Below are 24,973 nucleotides of genomic sequence, written 5' to 3'. Positions count from 1 at the left end.
TTTATAATAAGAAATATTTTTTAAAGATTTATTTATATATGCATACAAAAGCTGGGGTACAGGCCAAAGGTGTGGCCACTCTTCCAGTACCTCTATGTGTCCTTTTCTGTACTTTGGAGTTTTGTTTTGTTTTTTGTTTTTTTTGAGACCTCATTACATAGGTATGATCGATTAAATCATTGACTGTTGGCAGTTGGTCCTCCAGCTCCTCACACCTCCTCAGAGGTCAGAGAGGAGAACTAAAATTTCTAACCCTCATCCTAAGCACCCTTAGGTGCTTTCCAAAAGTCACTTCATTAACACAACAAAAAACAACTTTATCATTCTCAACACAAAGATGTTGAGAGCTGTGAACCAAGAACCATGAATGAAGACCAAATATATATAATAAGTGTATATACTAAGTCATTGTTCACCTAAATGATGAAAATATATATTTTCTTACAAGTCACAAAATCACATTCTTTGACCCCATCTCTGACACAAAGCTCCTGAAACCCTTGTCATTTCCTGGGTGATAGGAGTGTCTTTTATTCTAATGACGTAACTCTGGGTGGGCTCTTGGGTGGCTCTTGGACAAGGACTAGTCACCAGAAAGACAGTCAAGATTAGAAGTTGGGCATTTTCAGCCCCTTCCCCATTCCCTTAGAAAGGGAAAAGGGCTGAAATAGAATAATGATCAATCATGGTTAAAGAGGAAACCTCCATTAAAATTCCAATAGTATGGGATTCAGAGAGCTTCCAGGAACCCCCAGAGTGGTGATGCATCCTAACTCCATGGAGACAGAAGTTCCTGCACTGGGAACCCTCCTAAACCTCACATTATATATATTTGCATCTAAATGTTCATCTGTATCCTTTATTATGTCCTTTTATTTATCCTTTTTGAGTGTCATGCACCAGGCATGTTCAGGTATCCCTCATGTTCAGGTACATGCACTTGCCAAAGGAACTAGAACAAAGCCAAGCGTCCATAGAAACCAAGGGCTGAAACTCGAGCAGTCATTTGTTCACCTGATTTGGATGTCAGTGCACCAAGAGGAAATGGACTAACTCTAGTTTGATTTCCATTATGGACCACCAACTGGAACTTAATGGATTTCTAACCATAGTTTGCATAGAAGACCAGAGTGACAACTCTCCGACCTTTCTTGTGTGGCTATAAGCTCTACCCGAATCCAGGCAACTCCGAACACCATGCAAGGGCTTCTTGAATTTGTGTCTCCTGAGTTGCAATCCTAAAAAAACTTCAAATAAATGCTTCACGTCTGCTTCAACCAGGTCTCATTCATCTTTCTAGATCTTTCTAGATCATTGATATCAGCCCCTTTGGGGATGACCGTAAGTAAAGTGTTTTTCCCAGTTCCATTAGGACCTCTTGAAAATTAATCAGACCTATAAAGGAGGGTCTTTGGATCCTCTGATCTATAGTTGGTCACTCAGAAACGAGGTTACAAGCTGGACATGTGACTGGCATCTACAGAGGGGGAGGAAGGAAGGGGCAATCTTGTGGGACTGAGCCCTTAACCTATGAGATATGATGTTAGCTCCAGGCAGATATTGTTAGCATTGAGTTAAATCATTAGGCCACCCAACTGGTGTCTACAGAATTGTTTGGGGTGGGGGTGGGGGGGGGTGAATGCACATTTGGTCACCAGAAATTAAGTGTTTTATGTGAGTTGTAAAGGAGACTCACAGGGAAGAAATACACACTAGGGGAGTGCTGGGTTTTTCTCCACGAAGGGGAAAAACAGGTTTTTCCTTTTTAGAAGTATTGAGAGCAGCCTCAGAAAGAAAAGAGAAGGAGGAAATATCTCAGGAGCCTGAGCAGTGAGAGAGTCAGGAGGCAGAGGACCAGGAGTGGGAGGATCTCCTCTTCCAGATGGGGTCGTGCTTCAGCCCTGTGTGGTGTTGATGCAGAGACGCAGAATGGTGGGAGGAGCAGGGCATTTGGAAGGGAGGAGACCCCTTACTTGACTTGTGCCCTGGGCCTATGGGAGATGAACCAATCCTTTGTGAACCAGCAGATCTCAGTTCACATCCCAGGTAAATCATTTACTGACTCCATGGCCTCAGGCAAGTGACTTATTCTCCAAGCCATTTTCCCTATTTAATAAAATGGTGATGACCTTTTCTTCCATGCTTGGTTGTTTTAAGGATTACAAATAATATACATAGGGCCTCCCCTGGTTGCGCAGCTGTGGAGCGCTGGGCTGCAAAGCTGCAGTGCCGGTTTGACAAGGGTCCCACATGGCACGCAGACGTCTCCTGCTGCTCCCCTCAGCAGTGTATCTGGTCGGTCTGCCTGTTCTGTTCCCCGCTCTGGCTCTGATGAATTCTCTCACCCTCCTGCGCTTCTGAGTGTACCCAGTGCTTGTATACATGAATAAATAAAAATCTTTAAATTAAAAAAAATATATATGCATAATAATTATGTGAAAGAGATAGCACCTTACTAAACCTGTGAGAAAGGCCTGTATATAAAAGACTGGAAACGTGTGGTGGCGAGGGTGCAGGGAAAAAGAAACTCTCGACACTGCTGGAGAAATGTAAATTGGTGCAGCCTTTATGAAAACAGTGTGGAGATTACCTGCAAAAATAAAAATGCAAATGCAAGATGACTCAGCAGTATCACTCCCACATGTTTATCCAAAGACTAGGAAGACACTAATTCAAGAAGATATATGATCCCTTGTGTTCACAGCAGCATTATTCACAATAGCTAAGACCTGGAAACAACCTAACTGCCCTCCTCCAGGGTCCACTGGGTGCCCCCCACACCCTGATCGCCACCCTCTTGTCCTCCCACCTCAATTCTACAATCAGACTTGTGGTGTTTGTTATTGTTTTGGGTCTGTCTGTTCTGTTCCTCTGTATTCCTTATATAAATGAAATCCTCCAGTTTTTATCTTTCTCCTTCTGATGTATTTTGCTTAGTATTATCCACTCCAGTTCCACCTGTGTTGTCACATATGGCAGAGTTTATCTTTTTTTTATAGCTGAGTAGCATTCCATTGTGTATGTATACACCAACTCTTCCTAATCCACGTGGACACTTAGGTTGTTTCTGTGACTTGACTACTGTAAATAGTGCTACTGTTAGGGGGGAAATGATGTCCTAGCAACCCGGTCAATATCGGGGCTGCCCTATAACACTACAATGAATATAGGAGTGCACATGTCCCTTCAAATTAGTGCTCTTGCAGTCTTCAGGTAGATAACTAGTGATGGCCTCAGTTTCTCTCAGCCAAGAAAAGGAAACAGAATTTGAGGAAAAGGAAAGTGGTTTAATTTGTCGACAAATGAGGAGGGCAGTAGACTCATTTCTGAAAGACCACCGTCCTGCTCTTTGGCAGAGTGCAGGGCTACTTATACAAAGGGAAAAAAGGGGAGATGGGGAAGGGGTCTGCACAGAGACAGGTGGGAGCCAGCTTGCTTTTTTAACAACTGCTGCTTAACTCCTTTTTCCTTGGAATGCAAGAAGACAAACCTGTCAAACAAGGGGAGGGGGAATTGCAAGAAATATAGGAAAGACAAACTCTTTAAAGCTTATCTGAAAGACCAGTCATAAAGAAGGCACACTTGTCAAATAAGGGGGAAATTGCAAGAGATGGGGGAAGATAAACTTGTTAATTCTTATTTGAGAGACCAGTCATTTGTAATTGCCTCACTAGGAGTGGAATTGCTGAATCATATGGTAAATCTCTTTATATTTTGAGAAACTTCCTTATTGGTTTCTGTAGGAGCTGCATTGTCTACACCCTCCTTTTTCCTCTACACCCTTGCCAACATTCGTTGTTTCTGATCTTTATTTTTTTTTAATATCTATTCATGTATGCGTACAACAACTGGGGTACAGGCCAGAGGTGCGGGGGAAGGGGTGAGAGGATTCACCAGAGACAGAGTGGGGAACAGAACAGGCAGACCGACTGAAATACACAGCTGCAGGGATCACCAGGCTAGTCAGGAGAAGTCTGCTGCGCCATGTGGGTAGCTCCTTGGCCGGGGATTGAACTAGTGCTGCAGTGGCTGCAGATAGCTTCATAATTTGCATCTTAATCCCTTGCGCCACCAGGGAGGCCACTCTTATCGTTAGAATATGGGCCATTCTCATAAGTGTATGATGTTATCTTATAGTGGTTTTGATTTGCAATTCCCTAATGACAGTGATGATGAACCTTTCTTCATGTGCCTGTTGGCCATTCACATGCCTTCTTTCAAGAAGGCATTTAGTTCTTCTCTATATATTTATTGGCTTATTTGTTTTCTCTTTGTTGAGTTCTGTGAGTTCTTTCTAGATCTTGATATCTTCCCTTTATCAGATGTATGGTGTGCAAATATTTTCTCCCATCTGTTTTAATGTCTTTTTGTTTAAATGATAGTTTCTTTTGCAATACAAAACTTTTTACTTTTATGTCATCCCATTTGTTTATATTCTCTTTTGTTTCTTTTGCTGTTATCTTGCTGTCATGGAGTGTCCAATGCCATCGAGGGTTTTGCCTGTTTTCTTCTATTTATTTTATGGTTTCAGGTCTTACATATAAGCCTTTCATCTATCTTGAGTAAATTTGTAAATATGGTATGAGATAATGGTTTAGTTTCATTCTTTTGCATGTAGCTGTTCAGTTTTCTATTTATTTAAGAGATTTTCCTTTCTCCTATTGTACTCTTGGCTCCATTGTTAATGACACATCTCTCAGAACAGAGCCCTGTCATTAAGCAATAAATGATTGTATTTGCTTAGTTCTGATCATCTGAGGGTGAACCCAAAACTGTTCCTGGACTTTAGAAAGTTCCATGTTTCTGTGCTTCCCTCTACTGGCCAAAAGGGGCAGACTCCACTGGAGAGAGAATCAGGATACCAGCCACAGGGAACTCCCTCGCTCCCCACTCCTTAGTCCCATGGAAAAGTTTAGCCCATCTCTCTGCCTGAATTGGTAACAACTGTCTCCGGATAACATCCCCTGTGATGGCCTGGCTAGATTCTGAACCCCTGCAATGTTATTGCCCCTGAGAACAGTAAAGGGACCCCAGAATGTAAGATGGTCCTCACTGTGTTGGGGGAGAGAACACTGGGTTTCCCTGGGTGACCCAAACCAGTAAACTTGGTGTTCTTTCCAGCAAGGAAAGAGGGATCCCAAGAGATCCCCCTAAAATCTCTGGAGACTAAAGGTGGCACCTCTTTCCTTCCACCTGCCCATTCACTCATTAACTCATTGGAGAATCAGTAAAAAAATCATGATTAAGAGAAAAGTTTCAGGAGTTAGATCTGGGTTCAAATCTAAACTCTGCCTCTTGATAGCTTGATGCCTTTGGTAAGTGGTTTAAACTTTCTGAGTCACGGTTTCCTCTTTTTTTTTTTTTAATATTTATTTAAATATTTATTTATACAAGCACTGGGTTCAGTCAGAAGCGCAGGAGGGTGAGAGAATTCACCAGAGCCAGAGTGGGGAACAGAACAGGCAGACTTATGAAACATACTGCTGAGGGGAGCAGCAGGCACAACAGGAGAGGTCTGTCATGCCATGTGGGATCCTCGCCCAGTGGGCGGGGATGGAACTGGCACTGCAGAGGCCACGGCAGCTTCGTAGCCCAGTGTTCAACCGCTGCGCCACCAGGGGAGGCCCTCGGTTTCCTCAGTTAAATGTAGATAATAATTGTACCCATCTTGTAGTGTTATTGGGAAGATTAAATAAAATTATTTATATAAAACACATAGCACTGTTCTCAACAGGTGATTGTTATTATTCCTGAACTTTCATTCTGGGTCAAGGTTTATTGAGTACTGGATTCAGAGACCAATCAATCTATGTCATCACAGAATTCTCAGTGAGTAGACATAGACATGTCTACAATATTATAGATAGTAATAATGCAGTACCACTGCCATGTCTGAGGGAACACAGGGACTTCGAGAGCTCAAAGGAGAAATGTCAGCCCTAAAAAGATATTCAAGCAAAAATAACTGGAAAGGGAGTAATAAAGCATGTGCATGATATGACTGTCTGCATTAAATGAAATAAAACAAAAATCTACAGATACATTATTAGAATTATTAGCTTGTGGCAAGTCAACTGGATGTAAGGTCAGTATACAAAGGTCAGAACATTTCTACTCTTTAGCAACAAACCATTGCCTAGGGCATAAAATTTAAATGATGACATCTATAATAGCAACAAAATTATAAAGCAGTAGACATAAGTGTAACTAAAAGTTGTGTAATATCTATTTGCAAATTCTTAGACAAGATTACTGAAAGATACTTCCTTAACCAAATGATCAAATCTAACATCACTTATAATTAGACAAATGACCTTATGTGCCCTCAGATGTGATACACTGAGATGGGCACTTGGTGACATAGTCCTTGTTTAACCTGAATCTAATTATGGGAAGCAATCATACAACAATTACTGGAGGGAGCATATATTGGCACAATCATTTTGAATCTAAATTGAAGGATACTTTTGCAAAATAACTGGCCTGTACTTTAAAACATAACATTAAATACAAAATTTGCATAGGTCAATGACTGACTGGAAACCAATCTAGATTAAAGGGGAAGAAAAAGATAAGGCAATTAAATACAGTGTGAAAGCTTTGAATTTGACCCTGATTTTTTTAAAAATCAGTTATGAAGGACATTAAGGGAACAATTAGAGACTTTTTAATATGGCTCATATATTAGAGAATAATATGCATCAATATTAAATTTCTTGAGTGTTATAATTACGTTGTGTTCACACAGGAGAATGTCTGTGTACTTGGGCATTGTGTGCAGAAATATTTGGAGGTAAAGTTTCATAATTTGAGGGCCTCCCTTGGCGGCACAGCGGTTGAGCGCTGGGCTGCGAATCTGCCCGCAGCCTCTGTAGCGCCGGTTCGATCCCTGGCCACCGGCGAGGGTCCCACATTGCACGCAGAACTTTCCTGCCGTGCCCACTGCTCCCCTCAGCAGCATACTTTGTTAGTCTGCTTGTTCTGCTCCCGCTCTGGCTCTGGTGAATTCTCTCATCCTTCTGCACCTCTGACTGTATCCAGTGCTTGTATAAACAAATAAATATATCTAAAAAAAAAAAGTTTCATAATTTGAGAATAAGTTATTCTCAAGTGGTTCGGAATAAAAGAACATATTAATACTTACATAAATATAGAGACCAAAAGCATATGTTTTAAGGGCATGTGGGTGTTGATTTGCTACTCTTGTGGTTATTCTATATAACCTTGACATTGTTCCCCAAAAAAAGGTTGGGAAAAACCTAACTGAAAGATCTGAATAAGTGGAAAAATTATCTCTCCATGTTTCTAAATGGAAATACTTAATTTTAGATTCAATGCAACCTTTTAAAATCCTGACAGTTTTTAATCAAACTTTGCAAATTGATTGTAAATTATCATGAAAAAGAAGGGGCCAAGAATATCCTAGATATTTCTGAAGAAGAAGAGGGAGCAAGGACTTGCCCCACCAGTTACCTCAACACACAAAATTATGGCAATTAAGATAGAGTGATGCTACAAATTGACCAATGTGAACTAGAATAAATAATCAAAAACAGACATGTCATACAATATTATAGAAACAAAAAACTGTGAAATTGGATCTTAACTTTGTCCCATATGCAAATTCACTTAAGTTGAGCTAAGAACCAAAATAGAAAATATAAAATTTTTTAATAATTCAGTATAAAATATTGAATTAATAAAATATTGATTAATGTTTATAATTTGATCTAGGGACTAATTTCTTAAGCAATTTAAGAAAATCATTAATCATAAAGAAAGACATTAAATTGAACCATAGAAAAATAATTACTTCAGTTTACAAAAGGGAAAAAAAGCACCAATTTACAAACTGGAAGGAAATAATTATAACAGATAACCAACAAAGGATTTATATCAAGGATCTAAAATCTCTCAGACAAAGAAAGATAATAGAAAAAGGAACAAAAGTCATAATTTAGCATTTTGCAGAAAAGAAAATCATATCTTAATAAACATTTGCTCAACCTTATTATTAATCATGCAAATGAAAATAAAGACTAGTGAAATCTCAACACTTATTTCAATTTACAGAAATTAAGTCTGGCAATAGAAAATGTCAGAGAATGTGGGTCAGTCATCACATTTTATGTTATTGGTAAGAGTGTAAACTGGCACAGTCATTTTGTACAACAATTTGTACTGTCTTGTAAAGTTGAAGCTCCATATGCTCTACAACCCAGAAATTCTATTGTAAGATAAATATACATGTGTATACAAGGAGACATGCACAGGGAGATATGTACAACAATATTTTTAGCAGTATTGCTTGTATAACAAAATAATAGAAACAACTCCAAAGCCCACTAACAAGAAAATGGATAAATAAATTTTGACGCATTTGCACAAAAGAATTATTTTGTACATGGCAGCAACATTGAATGAACTACAGCCCATATTACAATTTGGATGAAACTTGGTAGCATTTTGTTGAAAGAAAAAAAAGATTGCATGCAGCATGACATTCTTTTCATAAATTTCAAAAAACAACTAAAACTAAAAAAACTATATATACATATATATTTAAGCGTCTGTGAATTCAGGATGGTATTTACATAGAATGGACACTTAAATGTAATTATTATTGATGTTTCTTCTTGGATTGGATTGTGAGTTTGTGTGTATGTGAGACAGAGAAAGAAAAGTGGGAAGGAGGGAGGGAGGGAGGATAAGAAGTCTGTGTATGAACTATTGATGACAGTGTCATGAGCGAAGTGTTTAGATCAGTCAATTTTGTGCAACGAGTGTCAATTAACAAGAAGAGGCTTCGCCCTTTCTGCTGTCATCTTGGCTCTGCATTCCCCACCCCAAACCCCCTGCACAAAATGCTGGGTGAAGCCACAGAAATCATTCGTGCCACAGAGCAGGAATCTCCACAGCCCCAGGCTGAGACAGGATCTGGAACAGAATCTGACAGTGATGAATCAGTTCCAGAGTTCGAGGAACAGGAGTCCTCATAGGCAACCACACAAGCCCACCTGGCAGCAGCAGCTGAAATTGATGAAGAACCAGTCAGTACACTTTTCCAAAGAAGATATTCAGGTGGCCTACAGGCACATGAAAATATGCTCAACATCAATTATTATAAGGAAAAATGCAAATCTCACCCCCTATGAGACTGGCCTATATGAAAACCACTGGGTACAACAAATGTTGGTGAGGATGTAGAGGAAAAAACGGTATATTCCAAATATAATTTGGTGCAACCTTGGCAGAAAATGGTATAAAGCATCCTTAAAATATAAAAATAGAAAAACCAAATGATCCAGCAATATCACTGCTAGATATTTGCCCAAAGAATGTGAAAGCCCAAATACAAAAAGATTTATGTACCCCTATGTCCATGGCAGCATTATTCACAACAGCCAAGTCATAGAAACAATCTAAATGCCCATCAACAGGTGAATGGATAAAAAAATATTGTGGAGTAGATACTCAATGGAAGACTACTCTGCTATTTGGAAAAAGACGAAAAAGTGTCTTTTGGGAAAAAATGGATTGATCCTGAGGTGACTATGCCAAGTAAAATAACTCAGAAAGCAAAAGCCAAGTAAAATAACTCAGAAAGCAAAAGCTACTGGATGGTGTCATTCACCTGTGGAATATAAATAACCAAATACAACAACCAGCCAAAACAACAAGAATAATTCTTAGACTCGATGAAAAATATACCAGTCCCCAGAGGGATGGGAGGAAGAGAGATGGTGTAGGAGAGGGAAAGTAATAGGGCTGTGAAGAGTTGGTGAAGAGTGAGTGAGGCATGTACCCATATGGAGATGTGAAGTTATACTCCCAAATTTATATAGTTATATAAACTAGTGGCAGACAGAAAAAAGAACAAATCAGTAAAGCAATACAGGCTGGAATAAAAAGAAGGTATGAAAGACTATGTCCAAACTGGGTCTTAGACAGGATGCAGGGGTTACTGGAATCATTATGCATAAATCTAAGAATATCCTTGTGTAGACATCACAAAATCAGATATCTAAATGTGTCCAGCTTCAGATACCTACATAGTGGGAGGAAGCCAGGATCAAGGATTATCTCAACAGCACAGCAAGCAGCTACTGAGAAATTCACAGTTTAAAATGAAACTGTCTCAAACATTCAGGAAACCAGGCAGAGTCCAACTGTACAAGAAGCAAGTGAAGAGGAAGAGGTTGAACTTATGGAAGTTAAGGGAATAAAATTGGTTGTGTCATAAGGAAATAATCAAAAGCAAAAGCAGTTAGAGTTCTGAAGAAATACAGTAATGATATTGTGAATGTTATTATGAAATTAACAACATAATATTTTTTTTCCTTTTTTTTTCTATAAACCAGAGACACACTACATACAGGGTGGGGAGGAGGGAGTAGGATAAAAACAGGGGGGTGGGAAGTGTACGGGGACTCTAACCAAGATGAAAATGCGTACATTGTGCAAAAATGAAAAATGATGTAAAAATATATAAAATTTAAAAATAATAAATTTTAAAAAATCATTTTAAAAGAAGGACCTATTCTGGGTGTTTCAAAAGTGTAACTGCAGCTTGGTTTTAAATTTATATTGTTTCTGTCATGAACAGAGTTGTGACTTCTTTTTTTGGATGGAAAAAAAAAGTAAAAGAAGAGGAAGAGGAGGAAAAACACCTAAATGATTTGGGAGGCATCAAGGAAGGCTTTCTAGGATCAGGTACAACTAAGCTAAGCATTGAAAAACATTTAGGATTTACCCAGGGGAAGGAAGCATAAAAGGACTTTTCAGGAAAAGTTAACACACAAAGACCAAAGACAGAAAGTTTGGTTTCTAAGGGTGATTGCTGAGCACAGTGGAAACTAGGCCACTCTGAGAAACAAGACTAAGGAACTATTCAGATGCTGAACTACATCCAACAGTTTCAAACATAGGGGTTGTATGGAGTCTAGGAAAATGGTCAGGGCCCTCCATTCCCAAGGTATAAAGTTTTCTCAATCTGTCTGACCAGTCAGACTTCATCAAAGCAACTATGATCTGACAGATACGAACAGAGGTCAAGCCAGCCATAGGCCCCAAACCATCTTTTATCAGAACCCAATACCTCTGGGTCTCTGGCCACATGTGCAGTTATACAGAGCTTGTTGATTCAGTGCCAGGATTAGATTGGAAGGCTTAGATAAGAAGGCAGATGTGCTTTCAAGAGTGGAGAAGGAGTGGGCGGGGAGAGAGAGAAAGAGAGAGACAGGGAGGGGAAGGAGAGGGAGAGGGCATGAGGGAATTATGGACCAGCACCATGGACAGAGGCCAACGAAATTGACTTCTTGGGGTTCAGGCTGAGCCAGGAGACTCAACTGGAATCTTTGTCAGACTTTGACACTCCAGGCTTGGGCACTCCAAAGCCAGGAAACAGATCCAAAAACCATCAGCACAGATCTAGCCTGATATGATGACTTCATGATTGCTCTTGTATCCTCCCTAGTCTTCTTGCCTACAAGCTTCTCCCACCCTAACCTCCAGTTCGTTCTACAGCTTGACCATGAAAAAGACCATGACTCCGTCTTTTTAGAAAACGTTTACTAAACCCCTAATCTTGCTTTCACAGCTCTTCATGATTTCCCCTGCCCATGTTTCTGACATTATTGGCCACCTGTTCCTACACACGTTTGCTCATAAGCAAAGAGTTCCCTCCTGCTACTCTAATGAGCCCCTCTATTCCCTCAAACTCTAAATGTTGGAAGATACTTCCAAAGACTTGGTACTTGGAGTTCTTCTATTTCCACTCATCCTTGTAGTAATCTCATCCCGTTCCATGATTTTAAATATATCTCTAACCTAGACTTCTACCTGGACTTTAGATTCATGTCTTTAACTACTTGAGAGCTCCACTTGGATGTCCAATAGACTTCTCAAACTTACCAGGTCTATGACGGAACACTTGATCTCTCCCTCGCCAAATGATTCTCCCACCATCCTCCCATCTCAGTGATTAGCAACTCCATCTTCCAGTTGTTTGAGCCTTACCTTTGCCTGCTCGCTTGAGTCCTCCCTTCCTTCCTTCTCTTTCTTTCTTTCTTTCTTTCTTTCTTTCTTTCTTTCTTTCTTTCTTTCTTTCTTTCTTTCTTTCTTTCTTTCTTTCTTTCTTTCTTTTCTTCCTTCCTTCCTTCCTTCCTTCCTTCCTTCCTTCCTTCCTTCCTTCCTTCCTTCCTTCCTTCCTTCCTTCCTTCCTTCCTTTCTTTCTCTCATAACCCACATCTAATTCATCGGCAAATTCAGTCATCTCCGCCTTCCAAATGTGTCCATAAACCAACACTTCTTACCACCTCCTCCTTGATTCAAATTACCATCATCTCTTATTATTACAGTAGCTTTTAAACCTGCTTCTACCCTTGTCCCTTTGATTCTATTCTGAACATGGCAGCCAGAGAGATCCTATTAAAACATTAAGTAGGATTGCATAGTTTATCTTATCAAAATTTCTAATGGTTTCCTAAGTCAGAGTAAAATCCACAATCTTCACAATAGCCTACATGACTCCCAGGTATTCTGTTGCCTGTCTAACCCCATCTCCTGCTACTTCTGGTCATTTTGCTGCAGCCATACTGGTGTGTCCTAATTGTTCCTCAAATGTACCAAATGTGCTCTCACCTTAGGGTCTTTGTATTTCCTTTTCTCCCTGCTTGAAATACTTTCTCCCCAGACTTTCACACAATTTTATCCCTCCCTTCCCTCCAATCTTGATTATTCTTGCATTCTATTAAGTCCTTGATTATTCTTGCATTCTATTAATCAAAGAATGTGGATATTCCAACTGTGTTCTTTTTCAAAAATCTCTTTACTATGCTAGGTTCTTTGCATTTTGATGTATATTGTAGGACAAGCTTGTCAATTTCTTTAAAAAAAAAACGCTTCTTGCATTTTGCTTAAGATTGTATTGACTCTATAGGTCAATTTGTGAATAATTGATATCATAACAATATTGTCTTTCAATCCATGAACATGGTACATGTCTTAATTTATTTAAGTCTTATTTTGGCCTCTCAACAATACATTGTAGCTTTAGTATACAGATTTTATACATAAGTTGTTAAGCTTTCTCTATCTCTATCTCTATCTCGCTCTCTCTCTCACTCTCTCTCGCTCTCTCTCGCTCTCTCTCTCTCTCTCTCTCTCTCTCTCACACACACACACACACACACACACACCTGTTCTAAACACCAGAAATATTTCTATGAGGGTTGGACACAAGATTTATTTCTGTAAATGGAAATTGCTCCCACTTAAGAAGTGCAGTTGTCCAAAATATCAGCAGAGGGCAGCACAGGGTCGTGAATGTCTATTGTCTCCCTAGTGCCAATCTTCCCAGGTAAGGAGGTTAGGTATGATGGAGCTGGAGTGTTACACAGACTCAGATAAAGAAAGTCAGTAGGATTCAGGGGGCCCCAACAGCCTTGCCTAGCTCTGCTTTAGCCCCAAATGGCTCAGTCTGCCATCATTTACTCCTTCGTCCACAAAAGCCCAGCCTTGATGGAAGTAGCACACACACACACACACACACACACACACACACACACACACACAGAGCGTCCTCTTTCAGTCAGAAGAGCCCTACCTTTAAGATTCTGTCACCTTCTCTTCCAGCTTGTACTATTTAAGTTTCCTGGTTCAAATGGGATTTCCTAGAGGGCTGTTTCCTGGTCTACCTATCCACTCCCTTGAAGCCTCTAATGTCACCATTTAAATTTAATCATTCCTACAGCACTGTCAGGAAGTGACTGTTACTAGTTCCCATTTTCAGAAGAGGAGCCAGGCTGAGAGAAGAAAAGGAACTGCCTCAGATCACACAGTTGGCGGGTGGTCCAGGGTTCGTCCCATGCCAGTTGCAACACTCTCAACTCTCCACTCTCCAGCTGGAAGAGGACAGGAACTTGGGCAGGGGCACTGGGCACTGGAGGCATGATTCTCTCCTAGGATTACCATTCTCATCCTAAGAAAAATAGTCACTCCAGATTTGCTTCTTTTCCTCCATTATAAACCTGTTCTGTGGCACTTGTCCCAGAGGCCATTGCTTGCTCCCTGGGAAATCTTGCAGGATACAGCCTGAATATTACAAGTGTGTTCCAGGGCCCCACACAGGACCTCACACACTTCAGGGGCTCCCTCGAGGTAGGTTTGTTGGATGGATGGACAGACAGATAGATGGATGGATGATAGATCCACCAAGATGAAGGACAATGTCTGAAAACTCTTTAAGGTCCTAACTACTCCTCCAATCATTTAATTCAGCAAACAGTCCTTGAGGCCCCACCAGTCCTAAGCCCTAGGTGCCTAAGACACAAGTTAGATGGGGAAACTGGTTATACTACAGCCAGGACACAAAAGGTTACAGCAACTCCAAAGAAGCTACAGATAGAATAGAAGGGGAATCCCAGCAGAGGCAGCCCTCACTTTTGCCAACAATAATGCTGGGAACCAGTTGCTGCTTCCGGCTGCTGGGGACCCACCGGGAGAGAAACAATTATTTAGTTTGGAGCTAGGCCCCTTTCCTACCACCCAATCCTTCCCTTTCCCATTGTCCTTAGGCCTCTCATCAGGGTACAGGATGCAGCTGCCTGCACAGTAGCAAGAATAATGGGGAAGGGGCCAGGGGAAGCATATGTGGCCATCTTGGGAGAAGAGGCGTCATCTGGTGTTCCCTTCCCAGATGTTCTGTGAGCAGAGGCCCGGGGCAGTGGGCTCTCCCACCATGGTGCTGGGCACCAAGTGCAGAACTCAGGCTTCAGCAGCAGATAGATCTAGAGCCCCAGCATCTATCATTGATGAGCTTTGTGTCCCTGGACAAGCCTCTTTCAGTCTCTGAACATCAATTTCCTTCTTGGTTAGAGTGAGAATAAGATGCTTGTCTCGTGAGAGTTAGTTTATCTCAGTGAAGATTAACACAAAAATGCGTGATACCTAAATATTTTTAAGTGTTCATTTCTGTTCCATTCCCCCCCCACACACACACACACAACTTTAACTATAGTCAAATTCCAAGAAAGATGGTGGCAAAAATATTTTTGTAGCAAACGGAAGCAGCATTTTCTATTAGTAAATGAAGATGTTTAATATATCATATTTAATAATTAATGACAATAATGGAACAGCTGGCATATTATGGGTCAGGCAAAAAAACTTATTTAGAGTTATTCAGTGAGTTAGGTGCTATCAGGAAGAGCTGAATGGATGGGTGACCAGGGCAGGTGCAGAGGGTCCCCTCGAAGAGGTGTCCCACAACTGGGAATTTATGTTCCGTGGCCTTCAACTTGAAAATCTTAATAATGTTATCTTTGAATCTGTGTTTTGTAAGTCATGTCCGAAGGAACAATGGAGGCTGCACCGGGGACTTGGAGTTTCAGTTCATAGTAGTCCTGCCTCTTCTCACCTCCACCCCTCCAGAATGAGTTCACACTTGCGTGTTCTCCCACCCTCTAAGAGCTCTAAGAGCCTCTAAGAGCTCCTAAAAGAAGAGAAACACCTGACCAGCCTCATTTAGAGGGTGACTCAACATAGGATGTTTACTCAATGGAGGAGGGTGTTATCTATAGATTAATAAACAAACAGGCAGACAGAGAGACTCTAAGACAGATCTAGAATTAATTTCCTTACTTCTCAGCTTCACTCCTCCCTGCCCCCTCACCCATACCCATCCCACCGGCCAGTGCCAGAGGAGGTCTCTTCCTCAGAGAGGACAGGCTCTGGCTGGAAGAAGTTGCTGCAGCTGGGTGATGTATCCTTGGCCTTGCCTCTCTCCCCTGGGTTCCTCAGCCATTTCCCTTGGAGAGAACACGGTATCTGCAACACAGGAGGGCCATGGGAAGGTTGGTCCTAGGTCAGTCACCTTTTGCCTACGGCTTCCCATGACCACAGGATGTGTTTGTGAAATGGTTCTTGAAGTCAAGACCATTCCTGTCCATCCCCAGACCTTCACATAGGCACAAGGGCAGAGTTGTCCACTATAATAATAGAAAGGTTCTGTTATGTGCTAATAGCCACTAGCTATTTTTTTAAGATCTTATTTATTTTTGTGTAGAAGAACTGGGGTGCAGGTCAAAGGTGCAGGGGGTGAGAGGATTCACCAGAGACAGAGTAGGGAGCAGAACAGGCAGATCTACTGAACCACACTACTCAAAGGAGCAGCGGGCATGACAGAAGAGGTCTGCTATGCCCTGTGGTTTAGCTCCCTGGTGGGGGATCGAACTCAGGACCGAACCCAGGCCATAGTGGTGGGTTTTCACAGTGGTGTGCTGAGACTTAACCCCAGGCCACCAGGGAGGCCCCTGAAATAGAGGTTTGATCCCATTTTGCAGAGGGTCAATCTGAAGCTCAGAGAATTTAAGTGACGTCCATGCTGACAGAGCAAGTAAGCATGTGACACATGATTTAATCACAGCTCTCTTGCTTCTGAAACTCCATTCATACTTTCATATGCTTCTGCCCACTCATGTAATCATCACATATTTATTGGATCATTGGTATTAGGTGCCTGTCACAGGGCTAGAAACAAAGACAAATAAGACACAGGCCAGGCTTTGGGTGGCTATCTCTAGACAAAGATAGAAAATTGCCCCAATAAGAACGTAAGTGTGAAAATACTTTAAGTGACTTTCTTTCAAGCAGTTCAAAGCACTTTGCTTTATATATCATCAACTTCTGGTGACTCTAATGTATGTTTCAGGTCCCAAACTCTGCCCAGAACTCCAAATGGTTATACCAAGTGGTCCATTCAATTATTGAATTGGCTTCTCAAATTTGCCCCAAACTTGCTCTTCCCCATCTCAGCTTCTTTTCTCTTTTGCAGCAGTCATTCACACTTTTTCACCCTCTTTCTTTCACACTTTTCAGCTTAGCCATCAGCGGATATGTTAGCATTGTCTCTTTAAGAAGCACTCAGAATGCTCTGCCTCTCCACAGCTGCTACCTTGGTCTACAATCATCTTCTCTATTTGGACTGTAACAAATTGCTTTCTTTTGTTCCTTACTCTCTCTAGATTCGTTTTTCCACACAATAGCCAAAAGTGTGAATGACTGCTGCAAAAGAGAAAAGAAGCTGCCAAAGTGATCCTCCTCTCAGCTTAAAGCACCAAAGATTTCCCCAAGTCTTCACAGTGGTCAATAAGGTCCTTGAGATCTGGCCCCTGATGCTTATCTGACCTCATTCCCCATCTGCTCTCCTCTTCTCTCTCAGGTCCAGTCACACCAGGTCCTCCAGGTCAGTCCTTCCTTGTGGCCATTGCACAACTCCCTCCCTTCTTGCCAGCCTGTAACCAAATGTCCCCTTATCACACAGGCATTCCCCATCCCTTATCATATTATAATTTTATATTATAATTTTATCATATTATAATTTTTCTAATAACACTTATCACTTCCTGACATTTTATATAATTACCTGTTGTTGCTCCCCTACACTGGAGGGATAAGGTTGGCATAGGAAATACAGAACACAGTTAAATTTGAATTTCATATAAACAACCAATTAACTTTGCAGATGCCCTAGATGCTGCATGGGACGTACTTATACAATTTAAAAAAAAAATTGTTGTTTATTGGAAATGTAAACTTTACAGACAGTCCCGTTTTTTTCATGTTGCTAAATCTAGCACAGGAAAGCAGGGACGGTGGTTTATTCACTGCCGTATCTCCAGCGCTTGAAAGCTCCTGACACATAGCAAGCTCTAAATAAATATATTTTGAATGAATTCATGTGTTCGAACGGGTGATTACTCTGTAACACGTCTAAACTTTTAATAAACAGGGGGCGAGGCAGCGGGGCGGAGCCTCCAGGTGGGGCAAGTGCAGCTCACGAGCGAGGGCCGGGACACCTGGTAAATTTTCAAAGCAGGTCGAGCAGCTGTGCTCTGTACCTACCCCCGCCCCAGATCATCAGGAAATAAAACTCGTCAGGGACTCAGGTGAGCTGCGCGTCCCAGGTGGCTCTCCTGGGGGCGTGGCCTTCCCGCAAGGAGGGCGGGGCCCAACCCTCCCCGGAGCCCGGGCCCCGGGCCCCTTTAAGGCCCCGCCTCCCCGCCTTCCCTCGCGCCCAGGTGTGACGTCACCAGAACGGCAGCCAATGGGAATGTGTCTTACTGGCAGGCGGCGCCGGCGGCCGCTGCCAAAGGGGAAGTGAGCTGGGGCTGGAGCGATGGCCCGGGTTTGGAGCCCGCGGCCGCCGCCGCCGCCACCAGCTTATCGAGAGCACCCGTGGCCGCAACCGGAGCGGGAGCCGGAGTCGCGGCTGGAGTGGAGGCGGCGCGTGTGAGTTGCCGAGAATTGCCCGTGCCGGAACACCTCAAACTCTGCGCGGGAGCGCTTCAGGTGGGCTGAGCTGCGGTCGCCCCTCAGCACCGCCCCCCTCCTCCCGGCCCAAGGTGCACGGCTGGGGTCTCCCCAAGTGCGGGTCTGGCACCTCCCAAGCCAAGCCCTCCCAGCTGGGCTCTCAGTCTTCCTCGCTCTCGGGCTCCCTTCAAACTCAGGACGAAGGCCGGAAGACGGTAATCGTCCCAGACCCGGGCATTTTTTTCGTGCCCAGGCTGTGTCGGGGTTGTAGCCGCTAGGAGCCTCCTTTTGCTGCCACCTCCAGCTAGCGAGAGACCAGCGCGTCCCCTGTGTCTTGCTCTGTACTTCCTCCTCTTCTCCCAGTCAAGAACAAGTTTCTTTTCCCTCTCCATTGGAAATCCTACACAAACACCCATCTGTATCGTTGCCTAGCTCCTGAAGCACCCTTAGAAAGATTATCTACTTAATCAGGAATGAGAATCTCTCATTCTTGACTTCCTGTCCCCTCGAGAGACAAAGATTGCTTCCCTTAACACCCTCTTAAGTAACTCGTACTCCATGCCCAGAGCCTTATCCATTTGGATCACCAGCTCCCTGGCCATCTCTATGTGACTTCCCCTACCCATCTGAGTCACAGTTTCCTCTGGTCTCCAGTCTTCAGCCCCCCAGCGGATCTGGTCTGTCCCACCCCTGGGTGGGAGTGACCAGGGGGCTCTAGCCCAGGATTCCCAACCCTGGAAGGCAGCTCCAAGGCAGCAAGAGAATTGGGCGTCGGGTACGAACCTGGCAGCTCAGGAGTGGGTGCTCCACTCACCCCCCACAAGAAAATGAAAAAGCGCAAAGAGCTCAATGCATTGATCGGCCTGGCTGGGGACAGCAGGAGAAAGAAGCCCAAGAAAGGCTCAGGCCACCGCCTGCTTCGCACTGAGCCTCCTGACTCAGACTCTGAGTCCAGCTCCGAGGAGGAAGAGGAATTCGGTGTAGCTGGAAATCGCTCTCGCTTTGTAAAGTGAGTTATGCAGTGGTGAGGGGTGGGAGGAGGGGGGAAAGGCAGCACCTTGGTCTACCAGGGCAGTAAGTTGAAGGGAAGGAGGAGTTCTTAGGAAGAAAAGGATGTAGGCCTTGGAAGGTAAAGAAGGAACAATCACCTTAGGGAAAAGAGTCAGGATCTGAATGAAGGACAAGTTAGAGATCTGTCTCTAGAGTAGAGAGAAGCACTGAGTCTAAGGTAAAAGTATGAACTTAGGGAATGTTCCGAGAGCCCAAAGAAACCAACTTGGGAGGAGCAAAGAAACTAACATTAGAGACATTAAATCAGAGAAGCTTTGGGGACTGCACCTTTTGTAAGAGTATAGAAGAAATAGGGACCTTTAAACTGCAGATTAATTATTTTTTGCACTCTTAGTGAGTTTGAGTTGTTGGTAACAGGGGAACATGGTGTGGGACAAATTATAGAAAACGTGAGCCTTGAGAGTAGATGGAGGGAGGGGAAGATAAAGAGGCAGCTTTTCTCCAAACCACTTTTAGATGGTGCAGCCACCTAGATAAAGTGTGAGCTTTGAGGACAGTGGGAATTGGGATTCATGGTGGGAAATGGCTGAAAGGGGCCCTCAGACCCTTTCAGGGCACACACTACAAAGAGTTTTACTGAGGATGTAGATGCGTGGTTGGAGTCTAAGCGATTATGTCCTTAGAGGATTGTTGAGAATGTCAGCATCCTTTTATTTTTTAAAGGAAAAGTTTTATTTTTAATGAGCTTTGTCAGATTAGGTAATTAAGGTTAATTCTGGGGGTAGGGGGAGAGAATGTGAAAGTCTGATAAAATAGAACAGTTCAACTGGAATAGTTATCCTGTTGGATTAGTTTAGTGCCTGAATGCTGTTTGAAATTCAGCGTGAAATCGAAACCCCTTTCTACCTTTCCTTCCTTCTAAGCTGATAAACTAGAGTGTGCCAGGTGTCCACTTAAATCTGCAGTTCCTATTTCTGGTAAAACGTGCTCAAAACTTCATGAAGTTTCAGTAAACTGAAACAAGGTCCCCTGGAGTATATGTTGAAGAGAGAAATAGATAGGTCATTAACAGAGCAGTGTAGATTTATAGAGAAGCTCTGGTCTTTACACTTTCCTCACTGGAACTGGTCTCTAGACTTGAATTGATAATGATCGCCATGAGCTACAGTGCTCACAGGTGCTTCCTGTGGTCTTTGGGAATACCTTCTATGTCATGTGGCATTTGAAACTTTTGTAGCCTGTAGATGAACTCTTCACAGGTCACATTTAATCATTTCAACCTGCTATACAGATTTAAGTATGTTCCCTGATAAATCAACTGTTTACTCATTAGAGAAGATGGGGTTGCGTGAGGACACATGTGTGCTATTTCCAGTAGAGCTGTACTCATGCTCACTTCTCCTGCTTGAATTTGTTCTTCTGATTAGGGGAGACTATTTACGATGCTGCAAGATCTGTTATCCCCTCTGTGCTTTCATCATCCTTGCCGCCTGTGTCGTGGCCTGTGTTGGTTTGGTGTGGATGCAAGTTGCCCTGAAGGAGGATCTGGATGCTCTCAAGGAAAAATTTAGGACAAGTAAGTGGTCAGCCTTTTCAGAGTATACTTTGGATCCTTTTCCAGGTTTTTCCAGGCAAAATTAAGAGTATTGTCCACTCTGATAAAGCAGTTACACATTTTTTAGCTTTTTTATACTTTTTCTAAGGTGTCAGCTTGAATATGTTAACAGCTATTTGTTTTGAAGCCTGTTTTTAAACAGAAAAGTGCCTGTTTTATGCCCCATTGGGACAAATAGCAACTGAAATAATGGGACTATAGTCAGTGCTTATGTTACAGAAGGGAATGCCAGGTCCAAGAGTCTAGAACCTTGGTTAATCTCCACCTAGACCACACTGGACAATTCCCTTTCTCTTCACAAAGCCATTTGAGGAAGAATGTGGGGTTATTTGTCAAACATTTTCCTCCTAGGAAACGATAGAGGAGCATAGGAAGCAACAGTAATAGTAATAGCCAGCATTTATGAAGTGCTTACTGTGTACCAAGTCACAAATACTTGTCTTATGAGTCTTTAAAGTTTGATACTTTTTTTAAGTTGAAACGTTTTATATACTCTAGGTTATAGTTGTATTTTACACATCTAGAGTACTTTCTTTTTTCCCCCCAGAATTGTATTTGCATAATAAGCTTCAACCAGATAAAATCTAAATCTCTTCTGTTAACAATACTGTTATCTTTGATTCTGGATTTCAAGAGTTAATTTTCTAAGCTAAGGACCTAGTTTCCAGTTAATCTCAACTACTCTAACCTTAGTAGTGGCAGGGGACTGACCACCAGGCTTTTTTTTAAGGCCATGATGAATCTGGCCCCAGAACTGGAATTAGAGTTATTTCCTTACCTCCACCTTAGGCCTTAGGAGATCACAGCATCCTAGCTTTCCTTTACCCCAACTTCTTTTTGCTAACTTCAGTTCTTTCATTTCTGAACCTACGTAAGAACAGTTAATCCTTAGTGTGTTAATGATGTTTCTAGTGATACTCCTTAAAAAATATATTGAAATATTAACCTTGATTATCTTGAATTTCTGATTCAGGGAATGGGGTTGGGTAAGCCACAATTTTCTACCAGAATCACCCTGACCTATCTTTTCTCAAATGGTGGAATCAGAATACTATGTGAAAAAGAATTTGTCTTCTTAGCAATATTGCAAGGTGTTTTTAAGGTCAGTGTTTTATTTGTAAGTAATAATCAAAACTTGCAAACAAGGTTCTCAGAAACAATGTTTACTCACTGAAGACAGCTGTGCCATCATCTCTCAGTAATTAGTTGGGCCTCCTAGGTTTATGCTACAGCTTGTTTTGATCGCAAATAGCAATTGTTTATTTATATACTTCAAGACATTACTCACTTCTATCCTCTGGGGATTCTTTTCTTTGATTGTTCTGTGCCTTTGTTTATAGGACACTTGTGTAATTTATACCTTTGCTGAGCTTTTCAGAGAATGTCTTTGTTTCAAGATACATATTTAAAGTGTGTATATGTTATAGACCTGGCAGGCAGGCAGTCAACACGTACATATTAATCACTCATTAACACCAACCCCTGGAAATAATATATTCAGAGGATGCCAGAAATTATACCCTGATCTATAAGACCTGCTTTCTACCACTACGCAACATTCCCTTGGGACCTACATTTGTCAGCCAGCTGAATGAAGCAGATTTAGATTTGTCAGTCGAGCTGTTTTTTGGCTTTTGTTTGCCAGTACTTACAGTGTCTAAAGCAGGACTTCCCAAGAGAGGTTAGGGGATGGAGCCTATAGCCTAGTCAGTTCATAGGCTGGCCTGCTGTGGACTACTTGCCCAAGAGTTTTTGTGAAAACCACTGTCTTGGCTAAATGAAGTCAGTCTTGCTGTGTCTGCTTAACATATTTTTCAGTAAGTTCATTTTTTCTTGTTTTTTAAGAGGATAGTGAAAGTCACTGACTGAGATAAGACCTCCTAGCATTAATGCCTTTTTGGGAAATTCAGAGCCCCTTGTTCTTTATTTCAATAAATTTTCCAAGACATTGTAAGAATAGGAGGCAGGATTGCTGAGATGTCTGAAATAGAAAACAAAGCAGAGAGGCTTATTATTTCTCCTTGTGGTCAAGATGTAACTTGATTCTTAAGCTAAAAGTACTGGCTGGCCTTGAAACTCTTAGTCCAATATTCTTTTTCCAGAACCAGGTACTTCAGAAGATGGCTACAGTTATTTTGAGGAAGATTCTGTTCCCAATCATCCATCTTTGTCACTCAACTGTGATACAAAGTGAAGGGAAACTATGGTACAGAGTGAAGGAAAAGAATTTAGAAGAGAAGGACAGTACTAATAAATCAGGCATCTCCTTTTCTATTCAAATAGGCAGAGTAACAATTTGGTCATTTAATGCAAAACTTAAAAATGGCCTTGTGTTAACAAAGACATTAGGATGTGCATGCCTCTGACAGCCAAAGTATACCAGCAAGAATGCTGGTCTTTGGAGCAGAAGGTTTGTTGAATCCTAGCAGCTCATACTTGTGTCAAATCACTTATTCTTTTTGAGCCTTCATTTTCCCACCTGTAAAACATAAAGAAGTATTAATGCTACCAAAGCACTATGGGCAGTCCTCTGTTACAACATCTGTCGTAACTGTATAGTAATTCCCTGAGGCCACCTTGCTATCCATAGACTGAGAGCTTCGGGGTCTTTTGTGTGCATTAAGGCTGAATGCAGATCTGGGCTCAATAGCAAGTTGAATAATTGCATAATAATTTATTGAAACTAAAAAGGCATATAAATATAAAGTGTTGCTATTTGCACTATGTATGTTCTATCTGAAGGGTTTATGCAGAACACTCCATCAGGAAAAGAGCTGGTTAAGCTTTCTTCAGTATTTATATATTAAGTATGAAATCGTTGCTTTCCGTGATGAAAGAATATTGAGTTAGCAATCATGTGTTGTTTTTTTGTTGTTTTTCCTCCTACTTATGTAATAAAGTTGCCCTGATTGGGCTTGTCTCTCCTAAAAAGCCCCAAATCAGATAAGGAATATGATCCTCTCTTGGCTTATACAATCCTCAGGATCCAAAGTGTTCAAAGGGCTTGTCAGCTTTATATGTTTATTAATAATTGTAACCCAAGTTATGTGTTTGTCTTATTTCCTCTCCCACTTATGTCTTCTACTTAATTCTTAGAGACTGCAGGAAAGAAAGAACCTCACACCCACACTTCACCACCCCACCCCTCACACTCCCTTTGAACATTTGACCATCCAAGAATAGCAGACATGTGTGGGATGAGTTTTTCTTCACAACTTAACTGAAAAATGTAAAACAAATGCAGCAAAATTCTAAATGCTAGCACTAGTAAATGTTGTTACCGTATAAAATGAACATACTCTGCATACCATGTGTAAATCAAATGTTACATTAAAAGCACTTAAGGAAGTCTTATTTATTAAAAAATTCTTTGTCACATACTTTTGAAAATTTAGTTATCTGATTTCTTGTATTTCTGAATTTTCAGATACTGAGCTTACTTGCCATCTGTATGCCACCACTCCCTACTTTTGTGGGACTATTGAAGTTTGTTTATTTAGCTTAAAAGGATAATACTCACTCCATTTCATAACCTAAATTATTTCATGGACAAGCATTTGAGTGCTTCAGTATAGCTGGCACTGTGGTAGGCCCTGGGAATACATAAAGAAGACCTGTTCTCAAGCAGCTCTCTGTCAATCTGATGGAAGAGACACAGATATTTACAGCACAGTGTGTTAAGTGCTTGGGAGTCTGGAGTGGTAAAGAGTGGTGCAAGATGGGGGCCTAGCTATTTGTGCTAAATCTTGAAAGGCATTAATTTGGCTAAAAGGTGATAGGCATGAAGAAGGGGCAAGCAAAGGGCATCTGTTCAGAAATAGCTTGTGCAGAGTCACCAAGGCTTAAAGAGGCTGGTGTGTCAGGAAAATCAACTTGGCTAGAAAGGAGATTGGAGAGATAAGTGATGAGAAGCATAATTGGGACGCAAGCAAAGGCCCGCCTAAGTCAGTCAGTAATACTGAGTGCCTGAAAGTGCCAGGCATATTCCAAGTGCTGAGCCTACAGAAATGAACAAAACGAAAGTCTTGGAGCTTA

At 41.7% G+C, this 24,973-nt stretch overlaps 1 protein-coding gene and 1 pseudogene across 5 annotated transcripts in view; both read left to right on the top strand.

Moving 5' to 3' along the window:
• Positions 1–8,864: 8,864 nt before the first annotated feature.
• LOC119236750 (nascent polypeptide-associated complex subunit alpha-like) lies at positions 8,865–10,329 on the top strand (annotated as a pseudogene).
• Positions 10,330–18,158: 7,829 nt separating this feature from the next.
• The window catches only part of EFCAB14 (EF-hand calcium binding domain 14), a 33,968-nt gene continuing 27,153 nt past the window's right edge, over positions 18,159–24,973 (top strand). For 4 of the 5 annotated variants that reach the window (XM_037498365.2, XM_037498364.2, XM_037498363.2 and 1 more), the window contains exons 1-2: positions 18,358–19,321; positions 20,751–20,899. In XM_037498365.2, coding sequence (XP_037354262.1) covers positions 19,140–19,321; positions 20,751–20,899 — 331 coding nt within the window. In that variant the 5' untranslated portion in view covers positions 18,358–19,139. The other variant, XM_037498362.2, reaches the window with a different exon arrangement.

This window comes from Talpa occidentalis, unplaced genomic scaffold (genome assembly GCF_014898055.3).
Source record: "Talpa occidentalis isolate TD23 unplaced genomic scaffold, MPIMG_talOcc4v2.1 talOcc4.9, whole genome shotgun sequence".
Taxonomy (NCBI): Eukaryota; Metazoa; Chordata; class Mammalia; order Eulipotyphla; family Talpidae; genus Talpa; species Talpa occidentalis.
The sequence above is the reverse complement of the archived record's forward strand: the minus strand, read 5'-3'. Positions and strand labels throughout refer to the sequence as shown.